General features: G+C 38.9%; 1 protein-coding gene across 2 annotated transcripts in view; it reads left to right on the forward strand.

The window, feature by feature from the left end:
• The window catches only part of LOC117428082 (serine/arginine repetitive matrix protein 4-like), a 47,173-nt gene that overhangs the window by 20,104 nt on the left and 9,894 nt on the right, over positions 1 to 17,175 (forward strand). For both annotated transcript variants that reach the window (XM_059032708.1, XM_059032707.1), the window contains exons 2-8: positions 8,860 to 8,994; positions 11,695 to 11,799; positions 12,092 to 12,163; positions 12,502 to 12,528; positions 12,647 to 12,697; positions 13,785 to 13,871; positions 14,024 to 14,195. In XM_059032708.1, the coding sequence (XP_058888691.1) occupies positions 8,860 to 8,994; positions 11,695 to 11,799; positions 12,092 to 12,163; positions 12,502 to 12,528; positions 12,647 to 12,697; positions 13,785 to 13,871; positions 14,024 to 14,195 (649 nt within the window). The remainder of the gene's footprint in view (positions 1 to 8,859; positions 8,995 to 11,694; positions 11,800 to 12,091; positions 12,164 to 12,501; positions 12,529 to 12,646; positions 12,698 to 13,784; positions 13,872 to 14,023; positions 14,196 to 17,175) is intronic.

The following is a 17,175-nucleotide window of genomic DNA, read 5'->3' on the forward strand; positions in this document are numbered from 1 at the left end:
CACTTCCAGCACTATTATCATTTACAGGTTTTGCCTTGAGGCTCTGGACATTTACAAAAATAAATAAACACCCTTGCACCTGTACCAACGTCTGTCTGTGTGATTCTTCTGCACTGCACTCACCTGCACGTCATTACCACTTTGCCACACTTCATCACAAATGTGTTTATTTTATTAACTGGTTCTTCTTCGCCTTTGGCAACGTGATAAATGACAGTTTGACAGTAGTGGCTGCATTATCTTACCTGGGCTCGTTATATCACTAATCTACATGGATCATAAACCAAAGCCATTGCGACATCACTGTCAGCAATGATGAACATGATGGACAGATAACTGTGAAGATGTGCTTTTAGAATTATTATATAGAGGGGCTGGTAATTAGAGCATTGAGTTCTTGAGAAGTGTGCATCACCTTCTACATGCTCATTATTATATAGAGGGGCTGGTAAATAGAGCATTGAGTTCTGGAGAAGTGTGCATCACCTTCTACATGCTCATTATTATATAGAGAGGCTGGTAATTAGAGCATTGAGTTCTGGAGAAGTGTGCATCACCTTCTACATGCTCATTATTATATAGAGGGGCTGATAATTAGAGCATTGAGTTCTGGTGAAGTGTGTATCACCTTCTACATGCTCATTATTATATAGAGGGGCTGGTAATTAGAGTATTGAGTTCTGGAGAAGTGTGCATCACCTTCTACGGGCTCATTATTATTTATTTATTTTAAATCAGGCTTATTGCAATGTGCAGAACATTTATCTTTCATTAAATATTAAAGTTACTTTTACTGATTTCGAGATTGTACATCCAGATAACTGCCAGATGGTAGTACGAAATGCATAATGTGGGCGAATGAAAGAATTCATTTGGGGCTTTATATGAGAAAATAAAAAAGCGTTTTCAGATAGTATAGGAAGTACCATCCTTTGCTGACACAGAGATTTGAAAGCAATTCAATACTGGATACTTCACTACAAAGAAGCCCAAAGTGATTAACTCTTATTCAGAAGAAATTACATCTTCGAAACTCTTCAGAAAGCATATTTCTAACTGCTGATTTATTTCTTTATGTATATTTTTTATATTTATTTATGATGTGCATTTGGATAATGAGACTGGAAATTAGCTTGGGATTCTTGCATCACAGATGAAGCAATCTTTGCATGTTCTGAGAATCTGAAGAAGGAAGACACTGGGAAGTCTCAATTGTCTTGCTGTCACAATCATTTCAACAGGATGATGAATCATTTCAACAGGAAGATGCACTCAATTCCATGGCCCTGCTGCTTGTGGAAATGCTCCTGACTGACAGATTCATGCAGAAGAAACTCATCACACTTGAATGTTTCCTTGAGGAAAGCAGGCCTGCTGGATCTCAGTATATCCCCTTCAGAAAGAAGATATTCCAGTTCCCAGTGATGCCAAAAACACATCGAACCCTCAATAAAATCATACTGACACCATCTAGGAAAAGGTACACAATAGCTTCATGAGTATAAACAACGGGCATCGATGCAGAGAAATTCAAATCAATAACTTAGACGTGAACTGAAGTATTGCATTTAAGATAGAATATAATGTTAAGATCTGCCTTTTTCCAAAGGTCAGTTGTAGGGTAAGCTCTTGTTACTGCAGTAGATCAGCGACTAAACCTACTGTAACAGTGGCAGTAAATGGTATTGAATGACACCATCATTGGCAATAAACCCCAGAACTGAGAATGAGTTGCCGTTGAAATGTGTGTTTAAAAACACCAGATACAAAGCTGATTATAGGGAACAAAGGGCATTAGCCATTTCTGCAAAATGCATTAATACCTGATCAGATCTGCTCTTTTCGTAATTGGGGAGAAGGCAATGCCAAGAGTATTTAGTGTTAAAAGCCAGGCGATGTGTGGTAAAGCAAATTAAAAACTACTTTTGTATTTGACAATCTATCCTGCTTTTCTGATTCCTATTTGAATAAGATGAATTTCATTTACTCCCTTAAAACTGGGAGCTGAAGACAAGCGTAATGACCTGTTGCCTATGTGGTGAGTAACATGGGGTTCTGCAGTCATCGTGTGGATGGCATGGCAACCACCATTACTAGTTCTAAGATTATATTGTGGCGTCTCAGCGGCACTCTACTGAAGCTTTTGCTTCAAGTACGTTGATTTTTTTTCATTAATTAAAAAAGCTTCATGGTGCTGTTAAGTACACTTGTTATTGCTGCTTACTACATAAGAGAATAAAATAAGCTTTTAAACTGACTTGTCCGTTTGCATGATCGGGAATATGAAATGCATGATGCATGGAATAATTGTACCCTATATAGACTGAGTGGAATTGATCTGGGAAATAAGAAATGATGGATACCATCCCAGTGTTTCTAATGCCTTTTTAAAAAGCAGATCAAATTCCTGGGATAAAAACTTTTTGTTCAATTGGCATCTCTGGGAGGATCAATTTGTTGCCATTTCACAGGGCAAGACACAACTAATCTGCTCTCTTGTTTGTATTGGCCTTTGGATTAATTTCAAATCAGAGATGCATGTTGAGGTCATTTGATCTCCGACGTATTAATCCTCAACCTGCTCAATCAGATTTGAGATAAAACTAGGAAAATATTCACAGGTAGATAAACAGCTGAATTGCAATTTAGAGATAGCTTCCGGAAACATGGCGTGTCAGTATAAGCTGGTTTTCAGAGTCTGCAAAAAGTAGACAAAAACCCAACTATCTTTGTAAAGAGATCTTTTAATCGGTTTAGCAATGGGAGAGGAAGCTCAGCTGGATGTAGGCTAACATGTTCCAGGTTAGCAGGTAGACACACCCAACGAAGTGTGAAGACATTGTGCATTCTTATACACATACAGTTAATGTGATCTATTATCCTCTTACTGTAATTCTTCAAGGCTTTGTTGCCGCTGTTGCCTTGATTTGTATATCCCAGCTAAATAAATGAAGAGGAGCGCTGTAGTTAAAATGAAACCTAACATCTAAGAGGTGATCATGTCAGCTTTTAAGAGAACCCTAAACAAAGCTCCCGTTTAATTTCAGAAGTGCTTTCAGATTGTCAGTACTGTTTTAGTTCACAAGTAGAACTGCATTTGTTTAATAAACTCCCCAAGGTGATCTCCACTCCTGATGCTTCGGTTTTGAATCAACAACCACCCAAATCTCCTGTGCAGTGAGAATTGAAATGCAGTTCAGTGTTTGAAACAGGCTGCTGGTAAATATCTTGAAAGCAGATGTGGGATTTCACTGGGAGATCTTCCTGCTTTTTATTTATTTATTTATTTATTTATTTATTTAGACCTCTATAATCTTCTGAATACATTACAAATGCTCTTTAAAAGACTTTAAAGTCTTAACAAAAACATCTGATGTGCTAAGAATTCAATCTTTTGAGATTACCAATTTGTTTACTCTCTTTACGAATACTACAGTCTAAGTATACATTTTTCAATACAGTAGGTCCTGTTTCCTCTAACAGAAATCAAGACTATACATAATTAATAATGTTGCTTTAGGATTTGGATTGAGAAATGGGAAAAATTAGTATACTGTATGAAAAAGTAAAAAATACGTTTTTAAGAAGAAAAAAATTTGGTACAATTTGGTTCCTTTCAAGCAGAATCAGCCCACATTTGTTTCTCCCGATACTAATACTGCCTTAACTCATCCTCAAAACCCAAAATATATATTTTTTAGTCTATATACTTTTCTTTAGGCTGTTTATAACAAACAGAAGCAAACAGAAGCAAAAAAAATGATAATGGTTAACACAGCAGTGTGGAGTAGTGGTTAGGGCTCTGGACTCTTGACCAGAGGGTTGTGGGTTCAATCCCCAGTGGGGGACACTGCTGTTGTACCCTTGAGCAAGGTACTTTACCTAGATTGCTCCAGTGAAAACCCAACTGTATAAATGGGTAATCATATGTAAAATAATGTGATATCTGTATAATGTGAAATAATGTATAATGTGATATCTTGTAACAATTGTAAGTTGCCCTGGATAAGGGCGTCTGCTAAGAAATAAATAATAATAATAACACATTTGTAGGTTCAACCGCTGACATGTTTTTTACAATTTTCTAAATTGCTCTTCTTGTTCATCAGCACTATTGATAATAACGCTGTATTCTCCAGAGTCCCTCCTGTTGTTTCTGCCTCTGATTGGTGGCCATCTGTCAGCATTTTGACAAGAGAAATCTGCCACAATGGCAATTATCCTCAAGATGGTACTGCTGGCAAGTAGCAGAACCTCCCTTTACCCAAGAGCTGCTTTTAAAGCACATAGTAGAACAAAACACGACAAGATCTCAATGAGGAGACAAGAGGCAATATTCAACCTGAGCAAAACCTGAACCGTAGACACTGGTCATCAACGGCAGCAAAACATTTATTGCACAACAGATGGTGCAGGATTTGACAGTATCTAAAAAAAAACTAAAAAGAAAAAAACCCATACATATTTATTAATTTTGCATTTTCCATTGTGTTTTACAGTATGTTAGAAGATGTCTGTGTGTGAGTGTGTGTTGCTTTGGGTTGCCTTAAAGCAACATGTATTTTATATGTCATTGTGACCCTACTCCACCTCCGAGAAAAGTGTGCTCAATATTGAATCGTCCATTTACTGTTCACAATCATTTTCCAGTTTGTGGTATACGATAACAATTCCAGAGGATTTCACCTGCCAGCATAGTTGCAGGGATTTAAGAGCTATAAACTGTCCACAATAAACTGAGGTGCTTATAGCTTTGAAAGACCCACCATAAATTCCCAGCTTGAAGGTCTATCCCTGATGGAGGAATCGATTTCATTCAGAACTCTATTCAAGAGAGCTTTCAAACTGACACTCAGTCATGAAGGACCATAAAGCTCTGCAATGACTCCTTTGTAAATATGAAAGGAATTTGGGATCAGGAAAAAAAAACATCTCGAATGAAAGTATCAAGGTATATAACCCAATCAAAGAATCTCTTTGAGCATGCGTGTGTGTGCGCGTGTGTGTGTGTGTGTGCATTTTTCAAATTAATACTTAATTCTCTATTATGACATAAACTACTGAATATATAGTACAAATATAGTAGCACTCTGTAAGGCTGCTAATAACACATCCATACAGTTATATCAATGTAATATTATTATTATTATTATTATTATTATTATTATTATTATTATTATTATTATTTGTTATTTGTTTAAATTTCCATTAAATTTCCATTAAGTCAGTTAATACATTTCAAGGTACAAGGTACCCTTGGTGATAACTGGTGGGTTACAATCAAACACATCAAGTCGAAGTTCCTAAACTGCCATGTCCATGCTTGTATAATTGTATAATTAAGAGTAGTATATTCCATATTTGTTAAACAATGGTCTCATTCTGAGCAGATGTTAAGGAACTATAGTTATTTTCATTCTTTTTAAAAATGGCTAAAGTATAGTTTCTGTTTAAGTCGTGCTTGCTGGCGGCCGTGTTGGAGCAAAGGGGTAATCATCATCTGCATTGTTTCGACTGGAAACTTTTTAAAATATTCAGCTTTGCTCAGTTAAGTTATGCTAAGTAAATTCAGAATAAACATGTCATATATTTTATAACTTGCAAATCCAGTAGAGAGATACTCCTTGGAAATTGCTAAGCCTTAAAAGTAGAGCAGAAGAGATGAAATGTATGAGCCAATTTGATACACCTTTCAAGGCTGTTACAAGCAGAGAATGCTAAATACCAACAACAAAGTCATCCAGATGTAGAGCTGGTGTGGTTTCCTTATTTGGTAAATGGAGTTAATTGATAGTAGATTTCCTCTGGGAGTTTGCAGACAAGGGCTGCATTGCCCATTCATCATATAAGTATCTTTGCATACTGTATGCTCACCCATTTGCTTAATATTTCCACAGTTATTTCAAAGTGATTCCTCTTCCTGCAGAGAGCTGATTTAAATGTCATTAGTCACCACGGTTAATGAGTACCTGTTGGAAAATACCAGAGTTGCAACATGCAGAACATGGAAGATGTTTCAGGATGGAACAAACTAAAGAGATGATTGGGTGTCATCTGGTTTTGAAATGCATTGCAGAAACTCTCTATGTACAGCTATGGACAAAAGTTTTGAAATGTCAGTGCTTGTCCTGAGCTACTAAACAAACACAGCAGTACTAAAGATGACTGTTAGAAAAGTTCCATTTGTCACTGAAAAAGCCCTGTCCTGCATTTCAAGTGGAAGAGATTGATGGTTGTCAAATACTTTTAATGCCTCTTGTTTTCAAGAAAGTTTGTGCAGGTGCCAACCCTAGTGGAAATGACAGGTAAAACCTGTGCAATCTGAAAGAGACATGCTTGATAATAATAGCAAGTCATGCAGCCCCATGTAAAGCCATACAGAATACTGACTTGAACCAGCCATACCATGTACCGCTAGTATATTTTCTTTTAGTTTCTAAAGCTGGCTCATGTTTCTGGGATTTCTGTTCTACTTTTAGTTTGACAGCTGGATTTCTCAATTTAAGAAATAGCCCAATGCTGACTTCAGTACAAAATGATCGCTTCTTTGAAATGTATCTATGAGACATGATTTATGTTTTTAGATCTAAGTGAATTCTGAATGAACTGCGTTCTTTGAAGTTGCTCGGGGTGAACTTGGGTGTCAAAAAAAAAAGAAAGTTCCCATGCAGTGTGCGGCGGCCCAGATCAGTACTGTTTCTATAGATCACATGGTTTAGTGCAGAACTACAGTATACTATAGTATTGTTTTCATATAAGGTTCTTTCAAGGATTAACAATCATGTAACAAATGATTTATGCCAGGATGTTCTTATCTCATTTTTAATATTGCATATGCATTTGCTGACTTTATTTCCAGATTATAATTTAAAAACCTATTAAATCATATTCCCATGTGTTCCATACCTACACCAAGAAAAAATAGAATGTTTAGAAATGATGCATTGAGGCAATGAATAGAGGAGCCGTGCACTGGAACCCAGGAGGTGTGCGGTCCAGTGGTTAAAGTCCAGGGCTTGAAGGTCACTGCTTCAAATCCCACCACTGCCATTGACTGACTCAATGTGTGATCCTGAGCAAGACACTTAACCTTCTTGTGCTCCATCCTGTGGATGAGATGTTAAATCAACATCCTATTGTAAGTGACGCTCCATATAATTCATAGCCTACCTCTATAAAGCGTTTTGTGATGGTGGTCCACTATGAAAGGCGCTATATAATAATAAAGATATCATATTATATATTATTATGTGATTCAGTCTGTTGCTGTTGCAAAGTGATGTGTAACTATTGGTCAGATTGACTTTCTGTCTTCATCTAAAAGCACTGAGACAAGCCGGTCCCAATATTTTCCCGATGCATGGGTTTATGAAGGGCTTTTAAGTTAATAGCATTATTTTCTTGTACGTGATCCCTTCTTCCTCTCTGTTTTATTATTAAACTCCCTTTGTTAAAGCCTCCCCTCAGTGTCTCACAACCTTGAGATGTGAAAATGAGGCTCAGAATGTCAGGGCAACTGAAGCATGTGAAGGGGAGCTTTTAAACTGACAGCTCATTTGAATGCCGACATTGGTAGGCTTCAGATTTTATTGGGGTCTGGAATAAAGTACGTGAAAGGCATGACACGCAGTGAGAGGAGCGGGGCGCATAATATAAGAGATGGCAGAGATACAGAAATATCCCATCGTGTGGTACTGACAGAGATACAGAAATATCCCAGTTTGTGGTACTGGCAGAGATACAGAACTATCCCAGTGTGTGGTACTGATTCAGAAGCTAACATGGGTGTTCCAGTAATGTTTTATTGCATAGAGAGTAGTATTTCAGCATGCTGAGATGCTCCTGTGTGGGTCTACGCACCTGTTCACCTGCATGGTCAATGATATAGAGCATCTCACTGCTGTTTTCTGACCTTCACATGCAGTGGTCAGGCTGCTCTGAAATGCTCATTGTAGATGTACCTCTGTGTTTGAAGATCATGCCAGTACATTAGCTACAATCTCAAGACTCTGGTTAGAGAGGCTGGTTTGGTTTGCTGGTGGTGGTGTGGAAATTCTGTTGTTTATCTGTTAGTCCAGCAATATTGTCATAATAAGCTGCTATTACTTATGGTGGATTAGGTTCTGCATTGCTAGAGACAGACATGCTGTTCTGTCTGACTCTATGAGCTAGAGTGGATTTTTTCTTCATGGTTTGTGTTTTCGTTTTGTGTTGGATTTGCTGCTTCACTTCAATTTGCTTAATACGTGAGTCAGTAATCATATTGTCTCCAGCAGCTGCTGGCAATGAAATTTGAATATAAAGGCAATACAATCATTAGTAGATATAATTAAATCATGCTTGTTCAGAATAGCCCAAAAAGAGTGTTACTGCAGGCTGCCAAGTGTATGTCTATGCACACTGTATTGTTACTGCAGCCTGCCCAGTGTATGTCTATGCACACTGTATTGTTACTGCAGGCTGCCCAGTGTATGTCTATGCACACTGTATTGTTACTGCAGGCTGCCCAGTGTATGTCTATGCACACTGTATTGTTACTGCAGGCTGCCCAGTGTATGTCTATGCACACTGTATTGTTACTGCAGGCTGCCCAGTGTATGTATATGCACACTGTATTGTTACTGCAGGCTTCCCAGTGTATGTATATGCACACTGTATTGCTACTGTGGCCTAACCATAAATTAACCAGATTTGTGAATTATGGAACAGTGAAATGATGATACTTGCACTGGGAAGATCTGAATCTAGAATCTAGAACCGATAAGCCTCCTATTGCAAGACAGGAACCATTACTGTATTTGATTTTAACGACCGTTCTAGCTGGCGAAGCATCTAAATTTCCCCTTTATCTTTCTCTAGCAGCGACACATCAAACTGTCAAGCTTCAGAAGCAGATGAAGGAAAGCCTGCAGTCATGACAGAGCAGACCTCAGACAGGAATGGATGTATCAAGGCAAGGGAAAGCGAGCACCGCAGCCACCACAGGTCACCTAGGTGAGTGACTCCCATTGGGATTACACAGCCCCGAAACACAATGAAGGGAACCCAGTCAATCAGTATGCATCTCCTAAGCGTATCCCTGCATTCACTTTGCCTGCCTCATAGTGAAAGGATTACTCATTCGAATCCTGCTGAAGGGAAAAAACCTACTTAATGACCCAGCACCCAGGCCTGATGAAGTTGGGTGCTATGCAGCTGCATTTTACTACTTAATTAACCCAGCACCCAGGCTTGATGAAGTAGGGTGCTATGCAGCTGCATTTTACTACTTAATTAACCCAGCACACAGGCTTGATGAAGTAGGGTGCTAGGTAGCTGCATTTTACTACTTAATTAACCCAGCACACAGGCTTGATGAAGTAGGGTACTAGGTAGCTGCATTTTACTTTCATTTTGGAAAAGATGAAAACCAATTCTAATGCAGTTAATGGTTCCAGTTACTTCTTGACAAACAAAACTGGAGACTGGAACACAAACATAAACAAACATGAATTGTGTTGTTAGATGATTCAAATTAATACTAGGTAGTAAAATATCATTTTGTACATTGACTTATAGTTTACGCTTCCATACTGACTGGCCAGTTTGTAAAAATTTAGCACAGAAATTCTGAATGTCTCCTTGTTTTTTAATATACAATATTTACTGCACAAGTCTCTACATACATGCTCAGCAACTCGTATCTAATTCAAGCCATTTAATTTAATATTTTCAAAACGCCCCCCGGTTTTCATGATAAACTCATTTTCAGCCTCATTATTACCCGAGTGATGCTGTCCAAATGGATTGCTGATCAAGACCTGTTATTGCAGATCTCACCACCTGAAAGGCCACATTAATAAAGGCTGAGCTGCTTCAAAGGGCTCCATTGGCACCAAGCACCCACTGTGCAAATGAAGTGGACCTTTAGAGATTGTATCTACAGTGGAACAGATGGGATTTGACAAGAGACACATTTAAATATATGGATCAAAATTAACATATTAGTGCTAAACACACTCAACCTGCATTTTAATAAGAAAAACTTTGAAGTGTTTCTGCTTCAATTCCACTGCACTGGTGTTGCGATGGTAAAGTATTAATAGAGCTTCGATTCCACTGCACTGGTGCTGCGATGGTAGAGTATGAATAGAGCTTCAATTCCACTGCACTGTTGCTGCAATGGTGGAGTATTAATAGAGCTTTGATTCCACTGCACTGGTGCTGCGATGGTAGAGTATGAATAGAGCTTCAATTCCACTGCACTGTTGCTGCGATGGTGGAGTATTAATAGAGCTTTGATTCCACTGCACTGGTGCTGCGATGGTAGAGTATGAATAGAGCTTCAATTCCACTGCACTGTTGCTGCGATGGTGGAGTATTAATAGAGCTTTGATTCCACTGCACTGGTGCTGCAATGGTAAAGTATTAATAGAGCTTCGATTCCACTGCACTGGTGCTGCGATGGTGGAGTATTAATAGAGCTTCGATTCCACTGCACTGGTGCTGCGATGGTAGAGTATGAATAGAGCTTCAATTCCACTGCACTGTTGCTGCGATGGTGGAGTATTAATAGAGCTTCGATTCCACTGTACTGGTGCTGCAATGGTAAAGTATTAATAGAGCTTCGATTCCACTGTACTGTTGCTGCAATGGTGGAGTATTAATAGAGCTTTGATTCCACTGCACTGGTGCTGCGATGGTAGAGTATGAATAGAGCTTCAATTCCACTGCACTGTTGCTGCGATGGTGGAGTATTAATAGAGCTTTGATTCCACTGCACTGGTGCTGCAATGGTAAAGTATTAATAGAGCTTCGATTCCACTGCACTGGTGCTGCGATGGTGGAGTATTAATAGAGCTTCGATTCCACTGTACTGTTGCTGCAATGGTGGAGTATTAATTGAGCTTTGATTCCACTGCACTGGTGCTGCGATGGTGGAGTATTAATAGAGCTTCGATTCCACTGCACTGGTGCTGCGATGGTGGAGTATTAATAGAGCTTCGATTCCACTGTACTGTTGCTGCAATGGTGGAGTATTAATAGAGCTTTGATTCCACTGCACTGTTGCTGTGATGGTGGAGTATGAATAGAGCTTCGATTCCACTGCACTGGTGCTGTGATGGTGGAGTATGAATAGAGCTTCGATTCCACTGCACTGGTGCTGCGATGGTGGAGTATTAATAGAGCTTCGATTCCACTGCACCGGTGCTGCAATGGTGGAGTATTAATAGAGCTTCGATTCCACTGCACTGTTGCTGCAATGGTGGAGTATTAATAGAGCTTCGATTCCACTGCACTGGTGCTGCAATGGTGAAGTAATAATTATAGCTGTGAAGTACAAAGGAATTAGTGCACTGCTTGCTCTTTAAAAACCCAGAGTCCATAGCGCTGTGAAAGCTTTAGAGAGAAGGAGGTAGAGATGCTGTATTGCAGTTAATCCAGTCTTGAGAAAGTTCCTCCAGATAAGAGCTGTTGTTGTTTTTAAAGCTGGGATATTGGGTTTTGGTTTAGTGGCTACATTAACTAAGACTGCGCTGGCCATGCTTCATGCTAGGGCTCTTGGGTGCACCTGGTGTTTAGATATATTAATACTAACAAGAATTTGTGTTCCATGTTAGGGAAACTGTAGCAAATGTGCACTGCTCTGCATTTGGATATGGCATAAATAATGAAAACTAAAACAAAACAATCTCTGTATATGTCTCTGTGCAGCCTATCCTTTGATGAGGATCTCTCCCCTCCACCTGCACCCAAGGGGAAGAAGAAGAAGAAGAAGAAGAAGAAGAAGAAGAAGTCTGACCGCAAGAGAAGAAGGAGGTCAGTGGACTGGCTCACTTTCAAACTAATAACAAGTCCTGGATATCCTTTCATGTGGCTTGCAGAAAGCTCAGCAGGGGCTCTATTCAGCCCGATCTTGAGGTATTTTAAAGGAAAGAGAACCCTGGTCAACATGTGGAGCGGGTTGTGGGCAGCAGTGTGGAGTAGTGGTTAGGGCTCTCGACTCTTGACCAGAGGGTTGTGTCATTGTAAGCATCTCATCACCTACAATTTGGTAAATAATAAATGCATGTCTGGAGTGCCTCATTATATCTTTACTGCTTTTCAATAGGTCTCCTTCATACAGCCCATCTCCCGTAAGAAAGAAGAAAAAGAAGAGCTCAAGGAAAAGAAAAAGAAATAGGTATTTTTCTTACTGTGGTATCCACATGCTAGTGACTGTACAGAGTTGATCTCTATATTAATGTTGTATTAAAAGCATATGGTCCAAACAAAACCACATTTATTTTATTATCTTTAAGACAGCTTTGTAATTGAAAACTTTAAAAAGTGAAAATGCAATAACCTCCAAAAAGCACATTTTTTCTGAAGCAATGTATCTACTGTGAAAGGGTAGCTGTGAAAGGGTAGCATTGTGGCCAAGGCTGGTTACTGGCAGGAAGCAGACCCAGAGACAGAAAGCTGCTGTTTCGAGTACAAATGCACACTTTTATTAACTTTTATTATTTTGTTTTACTGCAGGTCTGCATCAGAAAAGAGAAGACATAGGTCAGTACTTGTGGAGTAAATATTTTACTTTAAATCACAGTGATATGTAGATTTATGTTCAAAATGTATTCAGAGAGCTTGCGTTCAAAACCTTGATATTGTTTTTTTTTCCATTTAGTTCTTCAACCCCAAAAAGTAAAAGAAAAGTTGAGAGAAAGCACAGGAAAAGGTAGGTCCTACCATGCCAGTAATTGAATTGTATTTATATTGTAGGGAATCAAAGGCTGAACACAAATGACCCTCAATATACAGCTCTCAACAGCGCTGCCTTTGCTTCAAAAGCACTGTTCCTTCGCTCACACTGCTCTGTGAGGTCTACATAACAGTGCAGAGTTAATAAAAGATGATGCTCAATAAAAAAGCAAAGGACTGACCACACTAGAAATCAAAGTCTGTTCTTTGTAGTCCAGGTCATTTTCAGTTATTTTATTTGCTGTTCATCAGATTGCAGTTGGGTTCGGGACAAACCATCAGTAAAGCACTCTTATTTCTTTGGTAAAGGTGATGCTTTGGGCAGTTTAACTAATGCAGAGAGCATACAGGTATTTCATATTTAACAATTACAACCTCCATTCCCCTGGATCCAAAATATAATTTTCAAGTGGAGTCTCGTTTGGCTCATGGCCAGCGGGGAAGGTTGTGTGATGAGCATACACTGTCCCTGGTGAAATGTATTCCAATACTGTACACTTGGGCTGTTTCATTATTTTAGGGAATGCTAATTAGGACACTGTGTTAGACCTGATGCAGTGATACAGCACTAAATTGTCTTTGTTAAACTTTTGATGAACAAAATGTTATCAGGCTTAAAATGTGTAAAAGTGCTTATAATGACCACTCAGGGGACGTAAACGTGGTAGTTTTAAACATCACTTTTATATACAGGTAATTGAACATGGGAAACGCACAGTTCTGTATATATGCATATCACAATAGACCCTTCTATATAGGGGCTCTGATGCAGACTCGACTGTAGGATGTGCCCATATACATACCAGAGCCATATCCAATTACTAATTGTAAATATAACTTATTTTGAACGTGCATTACAAATCATACAGTATATATTTTGGAACTCTATTATTGAAGGCTACAGAAGAATAAATGAAGTTGCTAGACATGACGTTGGTAGAATGAAGTTGGTAGACATGCTACACATGGCACAAGTTCTGATCAGAAATCTTTTGAGCCAGAGGCTATCACTGCTGCTCTGTGTGTCTGTGAATAATTATTCCTCCATCCCGTATTCCCGTCAGGTCTCGGAGTCATTCCCGAAGGAGGCACCGCTGCCGGCACTCTGAATCCGGGAGTTCCACCAGGCATTCCTCAAGCAGCAACAGCAGGTAAGAGGAATTCATATATATTCTTTTTTATCAAGCATGTCACCGATTTCATGGTGAATGGAATTGAAGGTGTTGTAGTGCATGTATCTACACATTTTCTTTGCATTTTTTTTTTTAATGGCTCAACATTCCTGTTTTGCTTCTGGTTTAAGACACAGACGAAGGTCTCCAGAAGCAGGAAGCCTGCGAAGCCCAGCAAGGCGCCACACCTCCAGTGGAAACCTGCCCAACTCTGTGGAACAGGGCGGCTCAACATGGGTGCGGTCAGACATGCCCGGGTGCAAAGCCCCTCTGAATCACTGCTCCATCTCATCCGACACAATTGTAAGTTTCACTCACATTATCAATAGGTCCCTCCTGCCATGATGAAGATTGTATAACTCTATCAAGGCCATGTAAAACAAAGTTGGTTTATAATTATATTACTTATTAATGGCTACATTATCAAAAGAATGAAAGGGTGTTTATTAACACAGAAAGACAGCATGCACTCCATACCGAGGGCACTTTACAATGGAACAGCCCTATGAAATAATGCCAACCTTTCTGTGGTCTGGGCCGATAATCACTCAGAAATAAGGGATGCAGAATGTGTGTATAATTCAACAGCAGTACTTGTTATTTAAGGGCAACAAAAGGCTAAATACACAACTTTACTAGCGCCATATAGAGATCAGCTCACCATTCTTTCAATTTGTATTTGGAAAATCAGAAAATCTTTGGCCATATGGTCACAGAAGAATCCATTTGAACAGTGCATATTTAAGTAATTTAAATAAAGAATGACAGAAATAGCTCAGCAGTGGTCACAAACTACAATTTAACTAACTTCTACTGGCACTGACAAAACAAAACAAAAACCCATAGTTCCCAAAACAATTAAGAAGAACATAAGAACATAAGAAAGTTTACAAATGAGAGGAGGCCATTCAGCCCATCTTGCTTGCTTGGTTGTTAATTGTAAGGAGGGAACGCAATTCAGTATTAATCCTGAACAACAGTGGTTTGTAAATGTTCTCTATTCTTGGCTTAATATTGTGTGTTTGCTTGCTGCAAAACAAAACAGAAAACAATTCAGTATCACAATATATTTCACGTCCTATCTCACCTGGTCCCTGATTGCCTTGTTTCTTCATTTATTTAAAGTGAAATCGAAGTTCTATTTCTTTCTGTTTATAAATGGCATCATTAAGGAAACAATGAGATATATTGCAGTAAAAACACATTTCTAACGGATAGATGAAGATTGCCCCGCAAAAGGCACAAATGATGAAACTATTGTTAAAAAAGGAACATTTACAATCACTACCCTTGCAGATACAACAATCAGTGCTCTCATTAGGAACCCATAGTGTTCAGCGTCAGGGCAGTAGATATTAATGGAAATATATTGCTAATCAGAAAAACAAAGCCTCTCTCTAAAATGCCATTGCTGGGCCTAGATTACTAAATGAAAGCTTCAGGAGATGTAGCTCTCCCTTTGTTGTCTGTCTCTCAGTTGGTTTCTGACTCACCCCACAGCTATACCCCGCTGCACAGTGCAGTCTGGAGTGGTGAGCAGGTTCACAGTTTGTAGCTCTTCCTTTGTTGTCTGTCTCTCAGTTGGTTCCTGACTCACCCCACAGCTATACCCCGCTGCACAGTGCAGTCTGGAGTGGTGAGCAGGTTCACAGTTTGTAGCTCTTCCTTTGTTGTCTGTCTCTCAGTTGGTTCCTGACTCACCCCACAGCTATACCCCGCTGCACAGTGCAGTCTGGAGTGGCGAGCAGGTTCACAGTCTGGAGTTCAGTTACATTTCTGCAGGGATTCTAGAATGTCATTGATAATCCACTGTCTTGTTGTAAAGCCTGGAAATCGTTGAATGATCCTTGCAGAGTGGTGGCTCCACTAGGTAAACCACAATAGTTCAGTCTGGTTAGCTGCACCATGCTACAGTGCTGCAAGCTGCATGCATGCAGTCTGATGCATTCCTGCATCTAAAACTATACAAAGTAACGAGAGAGGCAGTCTGCCAAACCTCCTTGTAAAGCTAATTCAGTTTAATGTGTTTCTATCTACAGAATCGTTGATAAAACAACATTAGTCTTAGTCTAGGGATCTTACAGCCACGTTGTGCTGGTTCATTTGCACATCCTATGTGGGTACACACATAGAAATGTCTTCCTTTGATGAAGCAAAATGACATTTATACCCTGCTTATACTGCTTAAATAAATAACGCATGATCGACACGTGTGGAGAACAGCATAGTGGGTTGTTATGACAACACGTCTTTATCGTACAGTGTTCATGTAGTGCGATTATTGAATTAGATATGCTGAAGTAAGAAACTAGACCAACTCTGTGTTTGACCTCTTTCTTTGTTTTGAATTCATAGCTGATATACTTTCAGACATTGAAAGTATGAGGCTGAACACTGTTTGAAATGACCTTGGATTTGGATGTATCAACACAATAATTTTAAAACATTATAAAAATGATAATGGAATCAATAGATATTTTTTGAAATGAATTGAATTCCTCATCTCTATTTTCTCGTGGCCAGCCATGTCATTTTCAATAGTTACTAAATAAAGAGGTTGTGTGCGGTGGCCTTCATGTCAGAAAGGTCCTTCTTTACCTTTCAAACAGGTCTTGTCCAGTGAACCACTGTTTTGGGCACTCTTGGTGTGGAACAGAATTTATTTTATTTATTTTCATACCACTTATCAAAAAGAACAAATATTTCATTAAAAACCTGCTCATTTTTTGAAATTAAGAAACGACATTCTTTTTGCTTTTGAGGAGTAATATTAAGTAACAGTATGTGTGCACCAAAGATTAGACACATTATTATTATTATTATTATTATTATTATTATTTTTATTATTATTATTATTATTATTATTATTATTAATTAATCATTTGGCAGACGCTTTTATCCAAAGCGACTTACAGAGACTAGAGGGTGAACTATGCCTCACAACTGCTGCTGCAGAGTCACTTGCAATAGGACCTCGGTTTTACGTCTCATCTGAAGGATGGAGCACAAGGAGGTTAAGTGACTTGCTCAGTGGCCGGGAAGCCCTTTTCTTTAACCACTGAATTATAGCTTTTTGGACGATTATAGCTTTATGTGCCACAAAATACTGAGCTACACTTTCAGAATATAGATACATTAACTACAATGGGCTACAATGTACTTTTGTTACATTATGTAATACAGTAAGTTTTCTCACCACAAAAGCATATGATGGTGAAAATCACTTTGTTAAATACATGTTGTAAAGGTAGGGAGTTCCATCTTTTATCCCCAGTCGCATAAT

This window comes from Acipenser ruthenus, chromosome 11 (assembly GCF_902713425.1).
Source record: "Acipenser ruthenus chromosome 11, fAciRut3.2 maternal haplotype, whole genome shotgun sequence".
Taxonomy (NCBI): Eukaryota; Metazoa; Chordata; class Actinopteri; order Acipenseriformes; family Acipenseridae; genus Acipenser; species Acipenser ruthenus.